The sequence below is a fragment of the Sorex fumeus genome, unplaced genomic scaffold (genome assembly GCF_029834395.1).
Source record: "Sorex fumeus unplaced genomic scaffold, SorFum_2.1 ptg000035l, whole genome shotgun sequence".
Classification (NCBI taxonomy): Eukaryota; Metazoa; Chordata; class Mammalia; order Eulipotyphla; family Soricidae; genus Sorex; species Sorex fumeus.
In genome coordinates, this window is record NW_026606092.1 from 21320001 (window position 1) to 21341186 (window position 21186).

Sequence of the window (21186 nt, forward strand, 5' to 3'; positions counted from 1 at the left end):
AGCCGAGAAAAATTTCAAAGAATAGGAATGATCACTACAAAAATCCAATAAATGAAAGGAGGCCAGGCATGTGTTCTTGAAACATCAACACCAAGTTTCCTTTGGTAGGAGTTAAGTAAGGTAATCAAAACCATTATAAGTGTTGTGTATACAGGAAAACCTTAATATGTTTACTTTTGTAAAAATATAAATAAACATATAGTAAGTCTTTGGGAGAACGAAGATTTCACTTAGAACACTGTGACCTGGGAATATGGTGTCTTCTTGAAGATAGTGGAATTTACTGTTATGACTTCTCTGACCACTGTGTTTTTTTCATGATAGCTTGGAGAAAGGAGAATCCTTACCTTTGTTCATATTTGCTATTGTTTTTATATTTCCTATATTAAGGAAGAGATTTGGAGAGGGAAATTACATAACGAAAGATGTTATTAGCTGCCTGTGAGAATTTATCCAGAGCCTGAGCCAATGTATGGAAATAACGTCTGTTTTTATAACAATCAGGCTAAAACTGTCAAGTTCCTCTAGGTCCAGGGAAGCTGAAAACATTTTTAGAGGAAATAAGGGACCACCATTTTCCCAAGAAGCTCCTGTATTTGGAGGTTGAAGGAATCTCAAAACCTTTCCCTCCCCCCCCCCCAACGGAACCCATAGCATCGCAGATATTCCTGTCTCATTTCACCTAATATGCATATTTTTTACATTGCTAATCTGAAGTGGAAACATTTTTATCCCTATACTCAAAACTGCTTTTGTTTTATCAGCTGACATTTTACAACTCATTAATTTATAATGCGGGTTTAATGCCTTTGAATGTTCCTGGGATAAAAAATCAAAGTGACCAAGCTAGTTTGTAAAAAGGCTAACTCTAGTGTGTTAGTAGTGGTTCTTTCCTAGGATATTTTTTACTGGAGAGCATAGTTCATGGGAATAGTTTAAACTGGCACAGTCCTATCTTCCTAATATGAATTAATCTCACACTCCCAAGTGTTAGATAAAGTTATTCCCATTTTTAATGGGAAAATTTAGTCTTATGCATTTAAGTGACATTTACATGTGGAAGAAAATCTCTCTTTGAATTTGTGTACCTTTCACTATTATTAAATGAGAAATTAAAACTTGAATTAACTGCTGTGATCCTTATCCACCCAAGAGCAGAGCACCAAGTTAACTGGGACCAAGAAGCAGCATTAATGATAAATCTTCCCTCAATTTCTTGAAAATGAGCCACATCCTGTCTCAGTAGCGCAGTACCTGGAAGGCTGAAAGGCAAACCTTGCAGGGAGGAATGGGGGTGGTAACTATAGTACAGGCAAAAGGTTTTAGGATATCCCAACCACACATAAAGATACACTAAGAAGGTAAAGGTAAAGGCCCTCCCTTTGGTCATCGATTTGCTCGAGCGGACCCAGTAACGTCTCCATTGGAGACTTTGTTGTTACTGTGTTTGGCATATCGAGTACGGGGAGCTTACCAGGCTCTGCTGTGCAGGCGAGATACTCTTGGTATCTTGCCGGGCTCTCCGAGAGGGGCGGAGGAATCGAACTCGGGTCGGCCATGTTGGCTGCATGCAAGGCAAACGCCCTACCGCTGTGCTACACTAAGAAAGTATTCAGGTAATTGATCAATGAGCTCAAAGTGAAATGATGTCCAAGCATCTAAGCATAAAAGAATTAGAAAACAAAATGATGCCTGCAGTCTTGCTTTTTTGGGGTTACGCGCAGTGATGCACAGGGGTTACTCCTGGCTCTGCATTCAGGAATTACTGAGTGCACCCTCTGGTGGTGCTCAGGGAGACCATATGGAATATTGGGAATGGAGCCTGGGTCAGCCATGTGCAAGGCCCTACCCCCTGTGCTATCACTCCAACCCCTTTTTAAAACTCTTTAGAGCATTTTATTTTTTATTTTTTAAATTTGGGGGTTTTGTTTGTTTGTTTTTGGGTCATACCTGATGATGCTCAGGCTTACTCCTGACTCTGCACTCAGGGATCACTCCAGGCAGGGATCATATGGAATGCCAGGATTGAACCTGGGTTGGCTATATATATGCAAGGTAAGCACCGTATTCACTGTATATCTCTTTGGTGCCTCTAAGAGACAATTTTTTAAAGAGGATGCATGTGTGTATGATGTGCTAGCTAAAAGATTAGATATGCTCACTCTTCATGGGCCTTATGCCTGAGGATATTTTGCTAATCAACTTTTAAATAAAGGACCAACAACAAGATCATGACTGGCATGCATTCCATCGTTCACCTGTGGCCACCACATGCCACAGCAAGAGCCAAGATGCTGAATGGTGGTTCCATCTTTTTGATCTCAGTGGTTGTAAGAGTGAGAGTACCTTTCATTTTCATGTCTGTGTCTCATGCTTCACAAAGTGCCATTGCACATACAGATTTTCTGGTTTCTTGTGGAAGCCACAGAGATAGGGGATCCATTGTCATTATTTTCACCCATTTGTATCATGCTTTCTTAGATGAGCGTTCAAGGCCACACAGCTGGTTCACATGTGGGGACTGGAGCAAGAAGACAGGTCTTCAAGCTCCCAATTCTGGGAACTGCCTCTTGATTTCTATTGTTTTCAAACTATTGCAGAAAACATGGGTGTATTGTTAGATTCTGGTAATTGATCAAATTGGTAGGCTTCTATAATTCAAATTAAGGGTATCTATGAAAGTAACAATCATCAAAACAATTTAAAATTAAGCAACAATCTCCATTTTGTGGCATGAAAATCACAAAATGTCCCAGGAATTTCTCTTCATTTACTCTGATCATGTGGAGTATAAATTTAGATTGCATTCCTCACTAGGGGTTTGTATTATTGTGTGTATTTTTGTCCTGAAAATACGCTTTATAGTTTTGTCACCAATTGACTGTGTGGCCTTAGATAAGTCATTTGAGCTGATAGTGCCTATATTACTTTCATTGTCACATTGTCAAGGGTTTTTCTTTGAGCTCTTCTAACACTACAGTTTGATGATCCTATATTCTAAAGGAGAGTAAGCTTCCTGAGGTGAGAATAACACATCTGTGTGTTCTCTGGACTTAGCACATAACAGGTACATAATAAATATTTGATGATAATGTTAAAAGATTTATAGGTACACTCAGCTGAGTAAAGTTATAGGAAATCTTTATTGACCTCCTTATTAACGGTAACTATGTGTAATTTGCATTTGTAGTTTTCCTGTACATCAACAAAATTTCTGGTGAAGACAAAGTATCGCCTTTAACATCAGTTTTTTTTTTGCATGTTAATACCTTAGTAACTGATCTCTTATTTGCACTGAAACTGACATAATAATATAGCAAAAGCACCTAAGTATGAAAAGGGGTTAGTGAGGGAACATTGTATAGGGCATCTTCAAAACAACATTCCTGGTATTTCAAATGTCAAGCTCATTATCAGCAATATTTAAATGCTCTGATAGGCTTATTTTTGAAAATGCTAAAAATTTCTAGTAGGTATGGACATTATAAAAATGTCACATTTTGCTACTATTCTGTTGCTTGTCACCAGAACACAAAAATCTGGGGGGAGGGGTTACCATATCAAGAGACAATAAAGAAAAGCCCTTATTTGTTTTGCATATGATTGTAAAATTAATTGATAGAGTGATAGCATTTAGAGTATTGTTTACTTAAAATAATGAATGGAGAGGATTTAATATAATGCTATCTGGTCTAGTGAAAATAATGCTTATTAGCGATAAACTATGAGGTCTTTTAAAAATAGGTTTTTAGAAATGCATATTCAGATATATCTTTCCAAGCCCATTTGCTATAAAGCAAATTTAAGTATCAGCTTTATACCCTTTGGTAACCCCATATTACACATACACTTTTAGAGAAATGAAACTTTAATATGATTCCACGTAAAATAGTGAGCCATGCCAATTATTCATATGCACTTCATATGCAAATAGTTTTATCTTATCCATCAATTATCATGTAAACATGGTATCACATGGCAAATTTCCCTGTAATACAGTACAGTACCTGTATATAATTATGGATGCATTTTGCCAATGCAACTGTTACACAGAATTGTAATTAATTCCTCTGAAGATTACTGGGAGAGTTTTGGATACTGATGCTGTTTTTGGACATTTATTACTGCTCTTTAGTTGGCTTTTTGCTGTGCCTCAGAGACAGATGTAAAATTAGTGTCTATTTTGAGCCAGCAAACAGTACATCTTTCCTCTTGTTTATTGAATTGCAGAAAGGAATTCTTTGGGCTCCCACTTCTTTGTGGTTTTGAAGTAACTGTCTGTTTTTCTGCCAGCCATGTAGCTCCAATACATGTATAAAATTTTGCTGATATTCAAACCAAAAGAGGTGGCTCATTTGACCTAACGTAAGGGACTGAATAGAACTTTGCTGCATTGCGTAGGTGGCTTATGCTTTTGAATGTTGAAGAAAAAAAATACATGTCATAAGTTCAAAAATAGACACTGGCCTAATATATTCGGCCCAATGACTCTCATTTGAAACCAGTATACATCGGTTACTATACAAAATTGAATCTCTTCTTTGTAGAGACAAAGCCACATTATTAAACTCTCTTGTGCCAGTGGGGATGATGGTGGGCAAAGGATGAATATGGGGACAGATTATTAGATTTCACAATATAAATAAGGCTAAACCCATCATGTATTGGCCACTTGAGAGTACAAATATTTTGTGGTCAAAATTGCCCCCAACACTTACAAGGCGAGTCCACGTGAGAGAAAACTTGAGAGGAAAAATCAGTGTTGAGAAGGGTATGTTGGGGCAGGGGGAAAGTGGGGAGCAGAAAGTCCAGAGTCCATTTCAATGAACAAAATATTGATTTTCAAGCCCATGAGAAAGAAGACAGTGAAATGGTCTTCTCTGAATTCAGATATAAAAACTAAGTTTGTTATAATTTTTTTCACCTGGACTTTTTTTTAAAGAGGGAATTAGGGGTAAGTGAGCAATAGGATGGCTTATGGGAATGGCTATCCTAGTTAACCCAGCTCTGGAGAAGATGGCATACTGCTTCTGTAAGTGAACTTGACAGCAGTTATTTATTTAGTTTAAAAGTATTTACTACTATTGGTGAGCAAGAACCCTAAAGGTTGTGAAGTATTGTTGGCCTGTGAAGGTGATGGATGCCATACTCCTGACCCTATATGGTGAGACATGACTTCATTGCTTGTTTAGATTGTTCTGATATTTGGGACTCCTCAAGGGCTGTTCATAAATCATTTATCTCTCTTTTTTTTCCGCAAGAAAATATTTCAATTGTATTGCTGCAGGAATACTCACGTGACACATGGGATATTGTGGGCCATGCAGAAAAAAAAGACCTTAAAAGGCATGGGTTTTTTTTTTTTCCGGGATAAAGGCCTTTTAATGCCTGTCCAGCCTTAGATAATTTTATTCACTCCTTCTGGACCTTTCTTTATTCCTCCTGTGCCCAGAGATCAGTTTTTAGGAGGTGGGTTGAAAGCTTCCCAGGCCTTAGGCGCTTTTGTTATAGCCCCCACCCCTACGTCTCTCTCCCCCACCCCGCCACCCCCCAACTCAGCGTTCAGAAAATTTGTAAAGAATCTTCTGCTTGTTGCTAAGAAATGGTTAAATCTCAGTCACCAGGGAAAAAAAAAAGCAGCACATTATTGATTGTACTAAGGTATATCTGGACCACACAGCTCGAGCAGAGATGTTAGAATATCTCTCTTTTTGTAGATCTGAGGGCATTACCCAGCCTGAACTTGCCTAAGCCCTTGTGGTCACACCTCTTGAAAAGGTTTTGTTTCCCCCGTCAATTGGTATTCAAACCAGGTCAGCAGATTCTGTTTGCCCAGCTCCACTGCCGTTTTCATTTTAATTTGCACCTGTTGTGCAGTTGTTCCGAAGGCAAGTGCAGACCCGCGGATTATACAAAGATCATATTATGAACAGATATGCACGGTGTAATCTTTTTGTCCCCAGCCTCACATGACAAAAAAAATCTCTCTCTTTTTGTTCCTTTTTTACTCCCTGGGAACCTGTCAAAGCAAACAGATATGACTGACTAAAATTTGTAACTAGACATGTTTCCAGAATTCTCCAAAAGCATTCTGAACCTGACGCGTAGTCCTTTTCATTTTTTTTCCCCTCCTTTTCTGCCACTTTTGTATAATCCGATAGCTGGCAAGAGCCACTTGAGATAGCTCAGTTGATAACTTAGCGGAGGATTGCTTTATTAGGCGCAGAGAAATCAAAATGAACCTGAAAATTGTTTGCGCTTTTTTTTCCATGGGCCTTTTTTTTCCTCTTTCTTTCTCTTTCCCTCTTGTTCCCATGATGTCATGGTTCTAACTTGTTTTTTTGTGTGTGTTTCTGGAGAGTTGGGTTAACAGTTCTTGGCAATCCTGTGTGTGCGTAACGGCTGGTGTGTTTCTCTAGCTGAGCTAATGCCCCGTGTTTATTACTCTAATCTTTCTTGTCTGGTGGTAAAGTGGACAATTTATGTACTAGCATGTAGGCCGAGAGCCTGTGAGGGCTGACTAATTCAGAAACAGCCACCTTCAATTGAGTTCACAGACCTTATTTACAGGCTGTCTATTTTAAGAAAAGCTACTGAGCATTGCTGGGACTGAGGGCTGCAAAAGCAGCCCGCCGGTTCTTGTGAGTTATTTTAACATTTGTGTTGGTCTTGCCTGTGTCACTTTGAAATCTTCTGTAATGATGGCACTATGAAGACATCTCAATAGTAGTATTAATGGCCCAGAAGATATGGCTTTTCCTCATTTTCTGCTTAAAAGATTGGGATATAAATGACCTTAGCACATGACGGTTGACATAGAAGCAGGAGTGAACATTTCAGATTGAGCAGGTTTGTGCATGTGTTTGTGGGTTGGGGTAAATAGATGGACACTTTGCATGTGCGTGTCTGCTATTTCTAGGAATAGAGCCACCGAGAATATAGAGCTGCCGTGTCACATTTAAGTGCATTTTATAGTAAACACTTCGTGTCACTAAGCTAATAAAATTGTCAATGGCAGATCTAGTTTGTAAGGGTGTGTGTGTGTGTGTGTGTGTGTGTGTGTGTGTGTGTGTATGTGTGTGTAATCAAAGTGCTTATGTCTCTTTGCAGACACAATCTGGGCATAGTTTTGAGAAGATGTGCTTCTTTTGCTTTTTCAGTGTTCCTATCATTTTAGTAAAAAGAAAAAGAAAAATAACAACTTAAAATCAAAAAAGAGCACCCAGCTCTAATTGAATATGAGTGAAAAATGCTAAAACATGAGAGATGTTAATTATATTTTCTTGACATGGTTGAGTAATTAAGTTATGAAAATATTAATTATTTTCCATTTAACTAAACAATTAGGGGTGACTGATACTTCTCCACAGAGTGCTTAGAGTGCATGTCCTCTGCTTTCTCTGCAGTGGTGAACTATGACAATGTAGTGGACACAGGTTCTGAAACAGATGAGGAGGACAAGCTTCAGATTGCTGAGGAGGACGGGATTGCTAACCCTCTGGACCAGGAGAGGAGTCCAGCTAGCGTACCCAACCATGAGTCCTCGCCACACGTGAGCCAAACGCTGTTGCCAAGAGAGGAAGAGGAAGATGAGATAAGGGAGGGTGGAGTGGAACATACCTGGCGCAACAATGACATTCTGCAAGCCTCTGTGGATGGTCCAGGTAAGTGTCTAAAACTACTTGGCCCTTTCCTCTGCCCTCTCAAACGAATCTTTATGACCGAGTGGAATCTCTGCAACCAAATAATTCAAATATTTCCTTCCCTAGCCCTTGCAGAATAGAGATGCCAAAGCCAGTGACAGATTATGAAGTGAGAGCAATGCTATCACATTGCAGCATTGACATCTTAGGAAGGAATTATGTGTAGGTTCTGATGCAAGTTGGATATGAACTCCATTTTAAGCACACAATGGGAAGGATTTGCCCCACATCCACAACATGCAAATTATAGAACAAGATCAAGAGCTACATTTTGCAGCTAGAAAATGGAAGCAAACAAAAAAGCTCACAACTAACATACCATTGGAAAGTTTTGTGTGAAAAATATGTAGCAATTTAAACTGTCAGTTTACTATAGTTTCAGTGTCTGTCTGACAACTGCTATTGTAAATCCAACCATCTAATCATTCCCTTTTGTTACCTGTGAAAGTGATTTCACACTTTTACCTGGTCAGGTAGTTTTCTTATTATTTAGCAGCTAAATGCTCGATAATGATTTCTGCTGTTTGGTGGGAATCTCTGGGGAAGTAAAAATGGTCCAAGGCCAAATATTTTAAAAAGAAGGTAAATCATCTTGAAACTAAAACTTCAGAGCCTCTGCGAATGGTAATGTCTTAGTCTTAATTTCTTTCGTTTAGGGTCAAAGATCACTAAGGCCTGAAATGATTAACAAAATATGAGAGAATTCATCATATCTTCATAAACTCCCTCTGCTCATCTCTCCTTGGCAAGATGACCTGTAACATTTTTTCAAATGACCCTGCAAAAGGAAACCTTTGTGTCTCCATAATCTCTACTCCTAGAACCCAGTAAAAGCACTCTTGCTTTACCCCACCTTGTTTTGGCTCTTATACTATAAATAACAATCGCATTTTTATAAATAGGTGAAGTGGGTGGAAAGGGAAATTAGCAAGCACAAGCGTCTACCTATGTGCTCTCCTGATTTTGCAGACCATAAAAGCCCTGAGCATAGGCTTGGTATACTAGAAGGACGGTCATAAAAGCACTTCCGCTACTAAAGAAAATGAAATGTGGAAAAAAAAGGGGAAAAGACTGATGGCAGTTTGAGTGTAGTGTATTTGTTTTTCGTTTTCCTAATAGACTCTGCCAAGTTTTGTACTCTTTCTGTTTCCAATTTTGCTTTTGGTGAAGGTTTCTCGAATCTCAGCAATCCCACACATAAACATTTATCGTTATATCCATTAAGACTTAAGGTTTTAGATTTTCAACTATGAGGGAGAACTCAGCCAAAGATGCTTGAAAGATAAATACGTTTAATTAGGGGCAGAGGATGATCATTAAAGGAAGTCTGACTGCTGCAGAAGTCATTAACAATCTTAAATGAAATTTTTATTTTTATGATAGCCATTTACATGTATAATAAGAGCCAATGATTCTTGGGAGCAGTGTGACAGAAACAGAGTGTGGCGAGAACTCATGTAAGACATACTATTTAAATGAGCTGGTGTTAGCTATTCATATTTGTTAATGAACTAGATATGCAAGGCTATAAGAATGAATGTTCTGATGCTTTAAATTTTAATATCTAGAAATCAAGGGTAAGGACCAATTACTAGAATTTCCACTCTTCAAGGAATAATTAATAATGATATAACAAATGTACTGCTCCAAACTTCTTTAAGAAAAGTTTAATTCTAAAAAATTAAGATCAATAATTGAAAAACAGCCGAAATGGCAGTGTCTGGCTACAGTGGATTGTGATCAAGATAGCTTTTTGTATTGGTCATGGGTCATAATTCTAAATGTCTTAATATACGATAATCCATATGAATGCATTACAGTTAGCACCTGTAGTTAATGGTGCTTCTGCTACAAGGCTCTTGGCCCTTACCTTTATGGTAAATAAGCTAACATTCTGGAGGCACAATAATTAACTAAAATGTAAATCCCTAATCTCATGTGGATATTTGGACCAAGAAAGTTACCCGGCTATTACCTGTCTAGTTCTAATGATTAGTAATGATTTATTGTTCTTTTTTTCCAATTGTTTCAAAAGTGCTCTGATGTGGTGCCTTGATGTCTAATGAAAAGAAATTGGTCTTAAAACGCTACTCATTGTTTATCCTGACTCGTAGATAACACATTTTTCTTCTGATAAAATATTTTTCTTATTTATTGTTCAAAACATACAATATAGACAATAATTCTAATTCTGGTACTGTTTTATTTAGTAGTGTTTTATCCCTGGTGCCTGGCTGTCTACCATCATACCTCAGCACATAGCTCTGCTCTGAGATAAGCCCCTCTCCTTTGCTCTTTCTCCCATGCTTTCTGTAGTTTGTCTGCAGGATGCAGGTTTTGAGCTGAAGAGCGCAGTGGAGTTCTTACTGTGCCTTTCCGGTTCCAGCACAATCAAAGTTTTGTGTTTGGAATTGTCCTTGACATTCTTTCGTCCCACAATGGGGTGGACACAGTGTGCTGGAAACCATGACATCATTATCATTGACACAGACTTAAATAAATCACCTGCATCTTGGCCTCTTTCTGCTTATTCAAGGATTCTTCATCTTAAGGAAGAAAGTGCTCTTTATTTTTACAAACCTTCATCCCAAGGGTGACTGGAAAACGCAAACTTTTACAAGTGTTTTAAAAATAAATATACCGTGTGGTTTTAGACCCAGTGTGCTGAGTCAGAGGTGTCTTGGAAAATGTTTAAGATTTAGGCATGAAACAGAAAGACAGCCAGATTGCCACCAGTTCTGAGGAGTCCTTCCCAAACCCTGTATTTTTTAGGTCCTTCTGAACAAGGACTCCCGTGGAACAGTGGAATAGGAAGCATTATAGGCAGCATTTCAAATGCATACTGAAAAGGCTTAGTGTTTCATTTTGATCAATTGAGCTTGATGTTAAAAAAAAAAAGTTGTTGCTCAGAAAATTGAAGCAAAATGCTGGCTAGGTGAAAGGGATACAAATTCAGCTGCAAGATAGCTGGCAAGATAGGGTCTCTCTATAGAATGAAATACACATGAAGTGCCAGCAATGTATTTAATAAATTTGGGAAGCAACTCTGTAACTTCTCTTTGCTTGTTCATAAGAAAATGGCAATGAGGAAGGAAGTGCAGCAGAAATTTTGAACATTACCGCTATTATGCAAAAAAAAAAAGTGCTGCTGTTTTCCCCTCACTGACTTGATCTCTCAGATGGAAAACTTATGATTTTCTGACTCTTGGCTACCAGAAATCACATGAGATAAGTGAGGAAGACACAAAAGCTATATTTATATCTAGAACTGAACTTCTCAGAAATACCTTAATTTAATTCTTTGAAGAGACTGGTAAAAATATCAGATGAAGGAGCCTTTCAACCGATCAATTATTACAATGGACAATACAATATTGCTTATATATTGAACTTCTGAATGTTTTATGCAAAACGTCTCATTGAAAATATTTCTGAAATAAGAAAGAAGTCCAGGGCCAAGAATGCATTTAAAGTGGTTGTACAATTTAAACAGTACCATTCAAATTATCTGTTATATGCAGTGACATTAAATTAGCATCTATTTCGGTCTGTGTATTTTACCTGAAGACACCCATGATTTCTCAGCTCAGATGCCATTAATATAGAGACTGCAGTACTCTACTGATAACATATTTTAATTTTATTGTGACTTTTGCTAGAATCCAGTCCATCAAATAAAGTATGTCTGGAATATGATCAAGAAGTGGAGAAGGATAAATTTGTGAGCTTACAGAATACTAGCTACAAAGTTGTTCTTGGGCTATGTAGAAGGATTATCATAGGAGATACTTATCCATAATTATGTGTGGTTATTATTAGCATTGCTATTATAAAAATATAATTTTTAAAAGTTTACGTTAAATTTCCTTCACTGGAGGTGGGGGTTACTTTTAATTGTCAGAATCTTTCCTGTCACATACACTGTAATTTGGTAGGCAGAAAAATCAAATTTTTAAAAAATGCTCCCAATTTTCAAACCTTACAAATTTACCAAATAACCCTAACAACTTGTTGTCCTTCCCTCTCAAATTTCCATAGTTTCATCTTCATTAAGCATTGAGTTGGTGTTCTGTCTAAACATTTTTCCTCAGGAAATGACAATGATTATTTACTGGGGCATAAATGACACATAAGAGGTATTTATGGGAAAGCAGAGAAAGGAATTAGGAAGGTTCTTTATAACTTCACACAAAACAGGTGTTTTCGTTTTCTCTGAGATGCTTGTTTTTAAAGTTGTGATGTGGAGAATTATATTAAAAATATATTCTCATATAGATCAACACCATCTACTAGCCACTGGTGTGTGGGGTGGGGAAAGAAGCATGAAAATAAAATAATAATTTCTGCCTGTCACTAATCACTCAGAGTTACCAGAAGCAAAGCAACCAGCGTGCCTCTTCCAAAGTACAAATACTTAGTTGCTTTTGACTCTTATTGAAAAAATAATATCTTTCCCCTGTTTGTCACTAGAGCTGCCACCAGAAGAAAAGCCCTTCGTTTGCCCCAAATAAGCACTTCTGTTTTTCACAGCTTGCAGTAATGCTTAAAGTAAATAAGTTCTTGTGCAGCTAGCACTATTGGATTCATTCAATTGCCCGAACAAAGCTATTGTTTAGAGGTTTACAACAAGCCTTTTCTGTTTCCGTTGAAAGAATCTTCCTTGTTTCTGTGGTTGGCATGCTTACTATAGTAAGCCTTTTTACAATTTTCAAATGCTAACGATAATTTTTCCCCACAGAAGAAATGAAGGAAGATTATGACACTATGGGGCCAGAAGCCACGATCCAGACCACAGTTAACAATGGTACAGGTAAGTCATGTTTAGTGAGTCTAAATCCTCTTTGTCCTATGTCCTGTGCATTGAGTAAGTCAGGAAGGAAACACTGACCCATCAGTTTCTATCTCTAAGACTTAATAATTAAGTCATCTTTTACAAGTCTCTGGTTTGGTTGCAAATTTGAATTCTCTGATTCCTTTTCTTTCCCTGCATTTTATTCAGCAAATATATCTACTTATTCTTAAACCTCTAATTTGACTATGCAAGTTGAGAAAATGGAATTGTATAAATAAATCCATTCAATCATGAATTGGGTAAATTTCTCCTCATAATTTTTATTTTAAGAGTGCATAAATAATTTAAAAATTAAACTATAATATGCTTCTCTTAGCTACTACTTGATATCAATCATTGGGAATTCAAATAACATGGTATAATTTAGATAATAAAATGTATTTTTCAGAAAGACAAGTCATATTTCCATGAATATTCTGCACAGAAATCAAACAACTAAGTTTCTTTTCATTCTTCATTCTTCATTCTCCGTAGCTTTCCTTCAGTCTCTGAATTAATGCTTTTTAGCAGTTTTGCCAAGCATGGACAGTTTTGTTTTTTATTGAAGGTAAAAATATTATAACAGGAAGATAGTATTATTAAGTCTTAGAGATAGAAACTGATGGGTCAGTGTTTCCTTCCTATTCTGTTTTACTCAGTTACTGCAGAGTAGAATGGAGAAAGAGAATGCTGTTTCAGTACAATTGTGATGTACCAAAACTTTAACACCCCAACCTTGTATCCCCAAATCTGAATTTGTCATCACATTTGCACATTGCTAGTTAAATTCACATCAGCTTACTATGTTTCTACTTATCCCGGATAAGACTAATTATTTTTGGTGTTCCAAACACTCTTCCATACTTCCACTACAAGTATTAGCTAGTACCCAGTATACAATTAACTTCCAAAACACAGTCCTCCAAGTCATGCAACTCATTCCACTCCATCCATCAATGAAAAAAGTTGCAATTTTATGAAGTTTTAGAAATGTAAATAATTAAGATGATATTCATATCTCTCTTATGTTTCTACACATCATAATACCATATTCATGCTGTGTTTCTATTTAGAATGCACTTATTAATAACTTACAAGACACTAATTCACTTTCCTGGATATAAAGAAAATAATGAAAAACTATTGTCGTGCTTCTTTCATTTGAATACCAACTAAAGGTACAGAAAAATAAGTGAGTTGTATAAAATTATAGAAAAAGTATAGAATTATAAGCCAATAATTCTGATTTTCAGTTCTGGCAATAACATGTATCTGGAAAGACAGTTTTCTGATGTAGAGCTTAGTTTTCACACCTAAAACATAAACCTGCCAAGGTCAGGTAGGCCCCTGTTAAGAATAGTTCTATTTGAAGGCTGAGGAGATAGATCAAAGAGCTGAGCTCATGCTTTGTGTGTGGGAGATTGGTTCAGTCTCCTGTACCACATGGTGTAATCATGGCACTACCAGGTATAGCTCAACTCCACCCCCAAAACACTATTTCTGGTATGCATATTCTGTGGTGCCAGGGTACCATCACCATGTAAAACTGAAACAAGACAAAGAACTTAGATAAAAGCATTACAGTAAAGAGATGGATTAGACACTTGCTATTATGTCCCAACTTGTGGGATCAAAAATGACTCCATGTTTCTCTCAAAGATATGTGTTGCATTTCAAGTTGAAGCATACAAAAATTTTAATGTTACTTAACTTCATTGGCATTTAAGGTGTCACAAAAGTTGATTCATGTCACAAAGTGACCATTCATCAGGTATTTTATCTAATTAAACACTGTGGTATTTAATAACAGATTTTTCCAGAGATTTTAAAATGAAGTTTGAATGCTCTTACACCATACAGTAGGATCTTTTTCCACGAACTACTTGCTATTTCTTATAATTCATATGTAATTCTTTCATTAAATCAGTAATTATTCATTGAATGTCTTTCTTATAGTCACTCTTATTGGTCAGTGTTGAGTGTAGATGTGGTATAATGTGGCTGAGGAAGTCTAAGACCTATTTATTACTTAATTTAAAATGAGGGATCAGAGATAGTATAGGAGTTAAGGTGCTTGCCTCTTAACTGGTTTAATTCCTGGTAACTACAGAGTACCAATCAGGAGTAATTCCTGAACACAGAGTCAGCAGTATCCCCGAGGACAGCTTGGCATAGCCCATACCCTACTATTTGCAAAATGAGTTTAGCACAACAAAAAAATAATGAACAGTAAGTAAAAAAGATTTGATCAATATGCAACAAATACTAGAGACCATAACTATTCCAAATTCAGAAGCAGAGGCCCTTTTGGTGACTATTCAAAAGTTTCCTGAAGAAGGTGAAATTTGAACAAGTTTATTGACACAAGTCATGGAGGATTGAGGAAGAACTTTCTAGCAGAAGAGGATTATGAGCCAGGGGGGAATACCGTTAATCCATTCAGAGGAGAATAAACAAGGGGATTTGGTAAAATCAGAGGGTTTTAGGACACAATTCATGAGAAATTTGAAGCGAAATATTTAAGTTTAAGTCAGCTATGGAGAATAGAAAACAACAAATGAGTTTGGGTCATGTCATACTACACTGATTTCTGTGGGAGAAAAAACAGACATTGAGGTCAACTGGAAGTCATTGCAGTTATTCAGGTGTAAAGTAATAAAATGCTTATTCCAAGGTTGTGAGCATGGTGAAATTAGCAGTGTGGTTTTTAAGAACCAGTTGACTCTCTGAGTGGTGCAGTCAAAGGATAGACAGCTTCAAGATTACACAACTTAATGTTAAGACTATATATATAAAACATTGCATTTCTAAAGGTAAAGAGAGGCGGGATTCTATCTGAGGGGAGCAGGATAGAGCTACATCTGGCTAAGCTCGCGACTTACACCTGCCCTGTGCTCAGGGTCACTCCTAGTGCGGTTCAGGGGACCGTATCAGATGATAAGGACTCAACCTGGACTGACTGTGTGCAAGGCAAGCTCATATGCCCAGGTACTCTCTCTCCACCCCCAGGATCCTGGGTTTTAAGAAGAAAACCTTGTACTGGCCCTTTGACAAATGTATTTTTATGTCAAACTTGGACATGCATATCTCTGAAATTGTATTGGAAATGAGGAAATGAAACCTAGGAAATCATAACTGGAGGAAGAGTTCTGTGAGTCATGCAAATCTGTTCAGATGTATCTTAACATCATGGGACTCTGAAGCATACAATTGAGGGTGTTTTCTTGAAGCAAGTAGAAAACTGAGGTCAAGATTCCTGATGGGGATGGAGAAAAATCAAGTTCTTTGAAAGAAACGTGATTATAAGAGAAAAAACAATGACCAGAGGTTCAGAAAGAAAAAAAAATCAAACCAAATCATTTAAGAAAGTACAACTGCAAGAATGCTGAGCAAACTTACTGGACTTGGTGATTTAGGAATTCACTACTGATCCTCAGATGTGAACTCTGTCCATTTATAGAGTAAGTAATTCTCTTTCCCCAGACATTATTTTGCTACTTCTTATTTTGTAGCATCTTTTTGGATGTTAAATACCAGTGGAATTAAAATAGGACATATTTTTTCCACTTGAGAATATTTTTTATGGGTCACTTTTTCCTTTCCACTCAAATTCTAATAATCAAGATCAAGCTATTGACTTGCCTTCCTCTCTACTCATTCATACCTAGAGTGATACAGTTTTCCAACAAATTATTATAAGTAAATAAAATTTGATGGGGGGAATAGATTCTGTGGGGTGTGGTTCATTCATGAGTTGTTTTTTCCAAACTAGATTTCAAAGTCTGAGATCTTGAATTCTTTTTATGCTCCCTGCATTAACTGTGCAATTGCCTTAAAATGAAAAGGAACTCAATGAGTATTTTTAATTAATGAATATGGAATTGTTGATTAACAGACATCATTTGAACAATCAAAATAGAACTTACACAATAGAATGAATAGATTTTAAACAAGCAAATATTCTGATTAAAAAAGGTTGTTAATTGAAATAAGTTATGAAGGGAAGAGAAGAAAGATGTTTCTGGAGCCTAGAATATAGCTAAATAGACAGAATTAAATGCTTCCACATGGAAAGGCCAGGCTCAGTTTCCAGCACCACATGGTCCCCCCACCCCTGCCCACCCCCAGCACTGCCACATGCACCCCAAGTATCATGCAGAGAGCGAGTAGAGCCTGAGCACCACCGGGCATGGCCCAAATACCTAAAGAAAAGAAAATGTTTCACATTTTTCTGAATGTCTGATAAATTTTATTCCTTTTTATGTATGAAGATACCTCTGAATTTCCCCTTCAATTCTACAAAACTACTACTAATAAAATTCTGACAACATCATAAAAATAGAGTATTTACCATTTACATCCCTTGGTTCTTCCTCATGATTCCTCCTCAACCTAGATGGCTTCTTTTTTGTTGTAAATGTTTTGAGGCCACACTTAGAGGTGTCTGTAAGTTGCTTCTGGTGGTGCTGGGGGTTACCATGCAGTAATATGGATTAAACCTGGAGCTCCACATATGGATCATACAATTCCAGTCCTAGAAGCTGTCTCTCAGGACCCATAGATGCTTGTTCCTAAAATCTCAACTGCATCTTAGACATTTTTTAGGGGGGTCACACCTGGTGATGCACAGGGGTTACTCATGGCTTTGCACTCAGGAATTACTCCTGGAGGTGCTCAGGGGACCATAAGGGATGCTGGGAGTCGAATCCAGGCAAGGCAAATGCACGATTTCTTGTGCTATCGCTCCAACCCCCTTAGACATTCTTAAAGGCTATGTACTTCAGGGAGCCACCTTAGTGTCTCCACTCAGGATTGACCACTCATTCCTTAGAGAGGATATGCTTATGAATTTTACTTCATTTTCTCATTTTAAGCTTGGACACATTCTGGTATGTTTCTCTTCACTAGATTGTAAACAGTTTGAGGCAGGAATTGTGTGGGACTTTGATCAGTCTTCTACCACAAATCCTGAAATGATTTAAGCCAGAAAGGGTTTTTGAATAAATAGGGAGTAAATGAGAGATAAACAGTACTTGGACTTCCTTTCATATTTCTAGATTGATATATATGTGACCCATTGTCTGTAGTAACAAAAGTGATTATTTTCACCTCCAATCATTCCAATCTCCCCAATGAAAAGAAAAAAAATGGCTAAATTTCAGTGGTCAGTAGTTTTCCTATCATCCTTTATTTGATTTATTGGCATCCTGATTATAATTCTTCTCATTGTCTAGATATCCTTTTTTGAATCCTTAATTATCCATTGATACCTACTGGGGAAAATCCACATTTTTCCATCCACTAATAAATGAAATCCATTCCATAAAAGCAAGTCAGATCAAATCCCTTGATAACAACAAAAAGAAATTCCATTTATATCAACCTCCAAATCTTTGTGCATGTTATTCTTTGAGATCCTTTTCACATGCCTTTTCTTAAAGCATCCAGATTCTACCCACCCTTCCTTTTTTTAGTGCGAGCTCACATCCCTTTCTGTGGTCATCTATGAACACCTCAAACCACATCAATCCACTCCTTTTCTGAAATCCCGCAGCCCTCAGGTGTACCACACCAATATCAGCTCGTTCCTCTTTATATTGTTTGCCCCTGTTTCACTAAGTTAATTTCATAAACAAAAAATATTTCTTCAGCTTCAAAATGAGGAAATTTTATAATGATAGTGACATCACAGGAGTGTTGATTTAAATTAATATGTGTATCTTGGTCTTTGCATGGACCCTGAAATATTTCCTTTAAGAAAATGATATTCCTTGTTTGCACTTTCATGCTCAGTACAGGGACCCAGAGTTATAGCACGCAACTGATCCCGGTTCAATCCCCAGTACCACTTGGAGTAACCGAGCACTCTAGGGAGTAACCAGAAGCCCAGAGCTGGGAGTAGCTGCAAAACACCGTCAAGTGTGACCCTCCCCACTCGCACCACCACTGAATAAGTGCCCAGAGAATCAGTGAAAACAAAAATACATGAATTGAACACATTATAGTAAAATGAATGGATGGACGAATATTTAGTGAATGTGGGCCCTCAGAAAGAGAACCATAATAGAGCAATATATTCTCTGTGGAAGGGAATATTCCAGCAGCTTGAGAGACTGAAAGCAGGAACTAAATGGCTGAAATCAACTTGTGACAAAAAAAGGAAAAAAAAAGAGCAGCCTTAGAGTTACCGCTACTTTTTCACAACAAAGTTAGATTAGCAGCATAACAAAATTGATTCATAACAACCTAAAGCACTGCAAACCCTGATTTATGTTAATAGCTTTCTGCATTGCACTTAGTGTTACTACATTGGATTTAATGTTTTAAAAATGAAAGAAAACTGTATGTGTTAACACATAAGACAAAAAAAGCACTATTTTACAAAGAAACTCACGTCTTCTGAATCTTAATCAGATTCAGACTCAGGATGAAATTATTATATTGGACTTTTAAAGCATAAAAAATTATTTTCTTAAGTTAGATAAATGAAAAAACTGAGATGCATTATAAACTTGAGTTTGTCTATATGCTAATAGTAATTAGGATCTATCTTAGGTACATAGTGATCATTAGCATTAATGCAGTTCCACGTGTAATACAAGATCCAAATAGGCCCCTGATGTTTTCCTCTTTGAATGTGTGAATGTTATATTTACTCAAACAATCTAGTACTCTAGTTATAAGGGGCTATTAATAACCACCTGCATCTTTACTTTATTTCCTGGAAAAAGAAAAGCACCTTACATCTAGAAACCAGGCAAGGCCTATTTAGATCTCAGTTCCTAATTTTACATAATACAAGAAAATTATTGTTCAAGAGCTAACTACATTTATTCAACTATAGGCATTAAACATGTCTTGAGTACTTTAAGTATGATATTGAAATGCTTTTACATATGAAAGGTAACTTGTTATACGATACTCCTGATCTACTTAGAGATACCGCATTTGAATTTTGTCTCTGCCAATTACTACATACATGAGCTGCAGTGTATAATAAACCTTCATTTCTATATCAGTAAAGTGAAAAGCATTTTTACCTCTGTACAAAGTATCATTGAGGGATGAAATGGTATATAATTTTAAAAATTTCAAACAAAATTACGAGCATATAGTAGACACTTAGCCAGTTTTGGTGGTTTTTTGGTTGTTGCTAGTTTGTTTGCATATACAAGTGAACTCTAAACATATATATTTTATTCACAAAGAAATAAATATATATTGTGAACCTTTTTTGCTCCCTTTACACTGGTTCCTTATTAATGTCTCCTCTAAGAAACAGAAATATAAGAGCAGTAGAGAAAGTATAGCAGGTAAGGCATTTACTTTGCACACGGCCACCCTGAATTCAGTCTCTGGCACAGCCAAATGACATTTGAGCAGTACCAGGAGTGATCCTTGAGCATGCAGCCAGGAATAAGCCCTGAGCACATTGAACTATCTTTCTGGCCCTGTAGATAAATTATTTTCTCATCTTGAAAAAGTACTCAAACACAGTAAAAAAAAAAATGTCCTTGCACTTTCTGTCTGACTCTCTCAGCCCAGATGGAATGGGTGACAATCAGAGAAAAACAAGGATTATACACAAATCAGAAAACTTGTAAGCAGTAAGAACGTTTTCTGTTACAAAAAAAAAAAAAAAATCTAAAATCTGAGTTAAAAAACAAAAATGGTTAGGGAAGTAACTCAAAGGGCCAGTCTATATACACTTTACATGTGGGAGGCCCAAGGTTGATTGACACATGGTCCCCAAGTATTGCTGGGAGTGACCCAAAAGTAAAGGAGGAAGAAGAGATGGAGAGAGGGAGAAAAGGAAGGAAGGAAAGAAGGAAGAGAGGAAAAAAGGGAGGGAGGGAGGGAGGGAGGGAGGGAGGGAGGGACAGAGGGAGGGAGGGAGGAAGGAATGAAGGTAGGAAGGAAGGAAGGAATGTAGGAAGGAAGGAAGGAAGGAAGGAAGGAAGGAAGGAAGGAAGGAAGGAAGGAAGGAAGGAAGGGAGGAACTAGGTACATTCACTTAATTCAGACTAGTTATTGCACTATTTGAATTGATGCTTGTGAAAGAAATGAAGGGAATAGAAGATAAAGTTTCTGTGCTGAAGGAATGCAAAATCATATGGTGCCAATATAAAAAAATCATAATGTCAGTAGACAAAATTCGTGAACAAAAATTATAGTTCTTTAGCTATTTAGATCAATATTCATTTACTGATATCGTACTAGTGCTAGGCATTTTGTTAAGCATCATGAAAGATACAATGAGAAAGGAATAATCACTGTCATTAGGAGTTTAAATCTATTGTGTGAAGAAAACCCTGTTAGATGAATAAAAATGTGTGTAAAATGTTTAGCACAATATTTGAACGTACAAATGTTCTACTCTTGCTAAGTATTATTATTATTATTAATGATTATAATGGCATGGATTAAGATGGTTTACTTACAAGCTCCTACAAGCTATATAGGCTTAAATGATAAGTAATATTGAAACGAAAGTGATAGTACAATGGGTGGAGTGCTGTTCCCCAAGTCCAACAGGAGTGATTCTTGAGCAGAGAGCCAGGGTGAAGTTCTGAGCACAACCAGGTATGCAAAAAAAAAAAAAAAAGCAAAAAATTAAAGTATTTAATATTGTAGAAAGTTTCTGAAAGAGTG

General features: G+C 37.0%; 1 protein-coding gene across 1 annotated transcript in view; it reads left to right on the top strand.

The window, feature by feature from the left end:
• The window catches only part of ZEB2 (zinc finger E-box binding homeobox 2), a 138996-nt gene that overhangs the window by 84415 nt on the left and 33395 nt on the right, over positions 1 to 21186 (top strand). Inside the window, exons 3-4 of the mRNA XM_056117677.1 lie at positions 7407 to 7664; positions 12442 to 12513. Of these exons, the coding sequence (XP_055973652.1) occupies positions 7407 to 7664; positions 12442 to 12513 (330 nt within the window). The remainder of the gene's footprint in view (positions 1 to 7406; positions 7665 to 12441; positions 12514 to 21186) is intronic.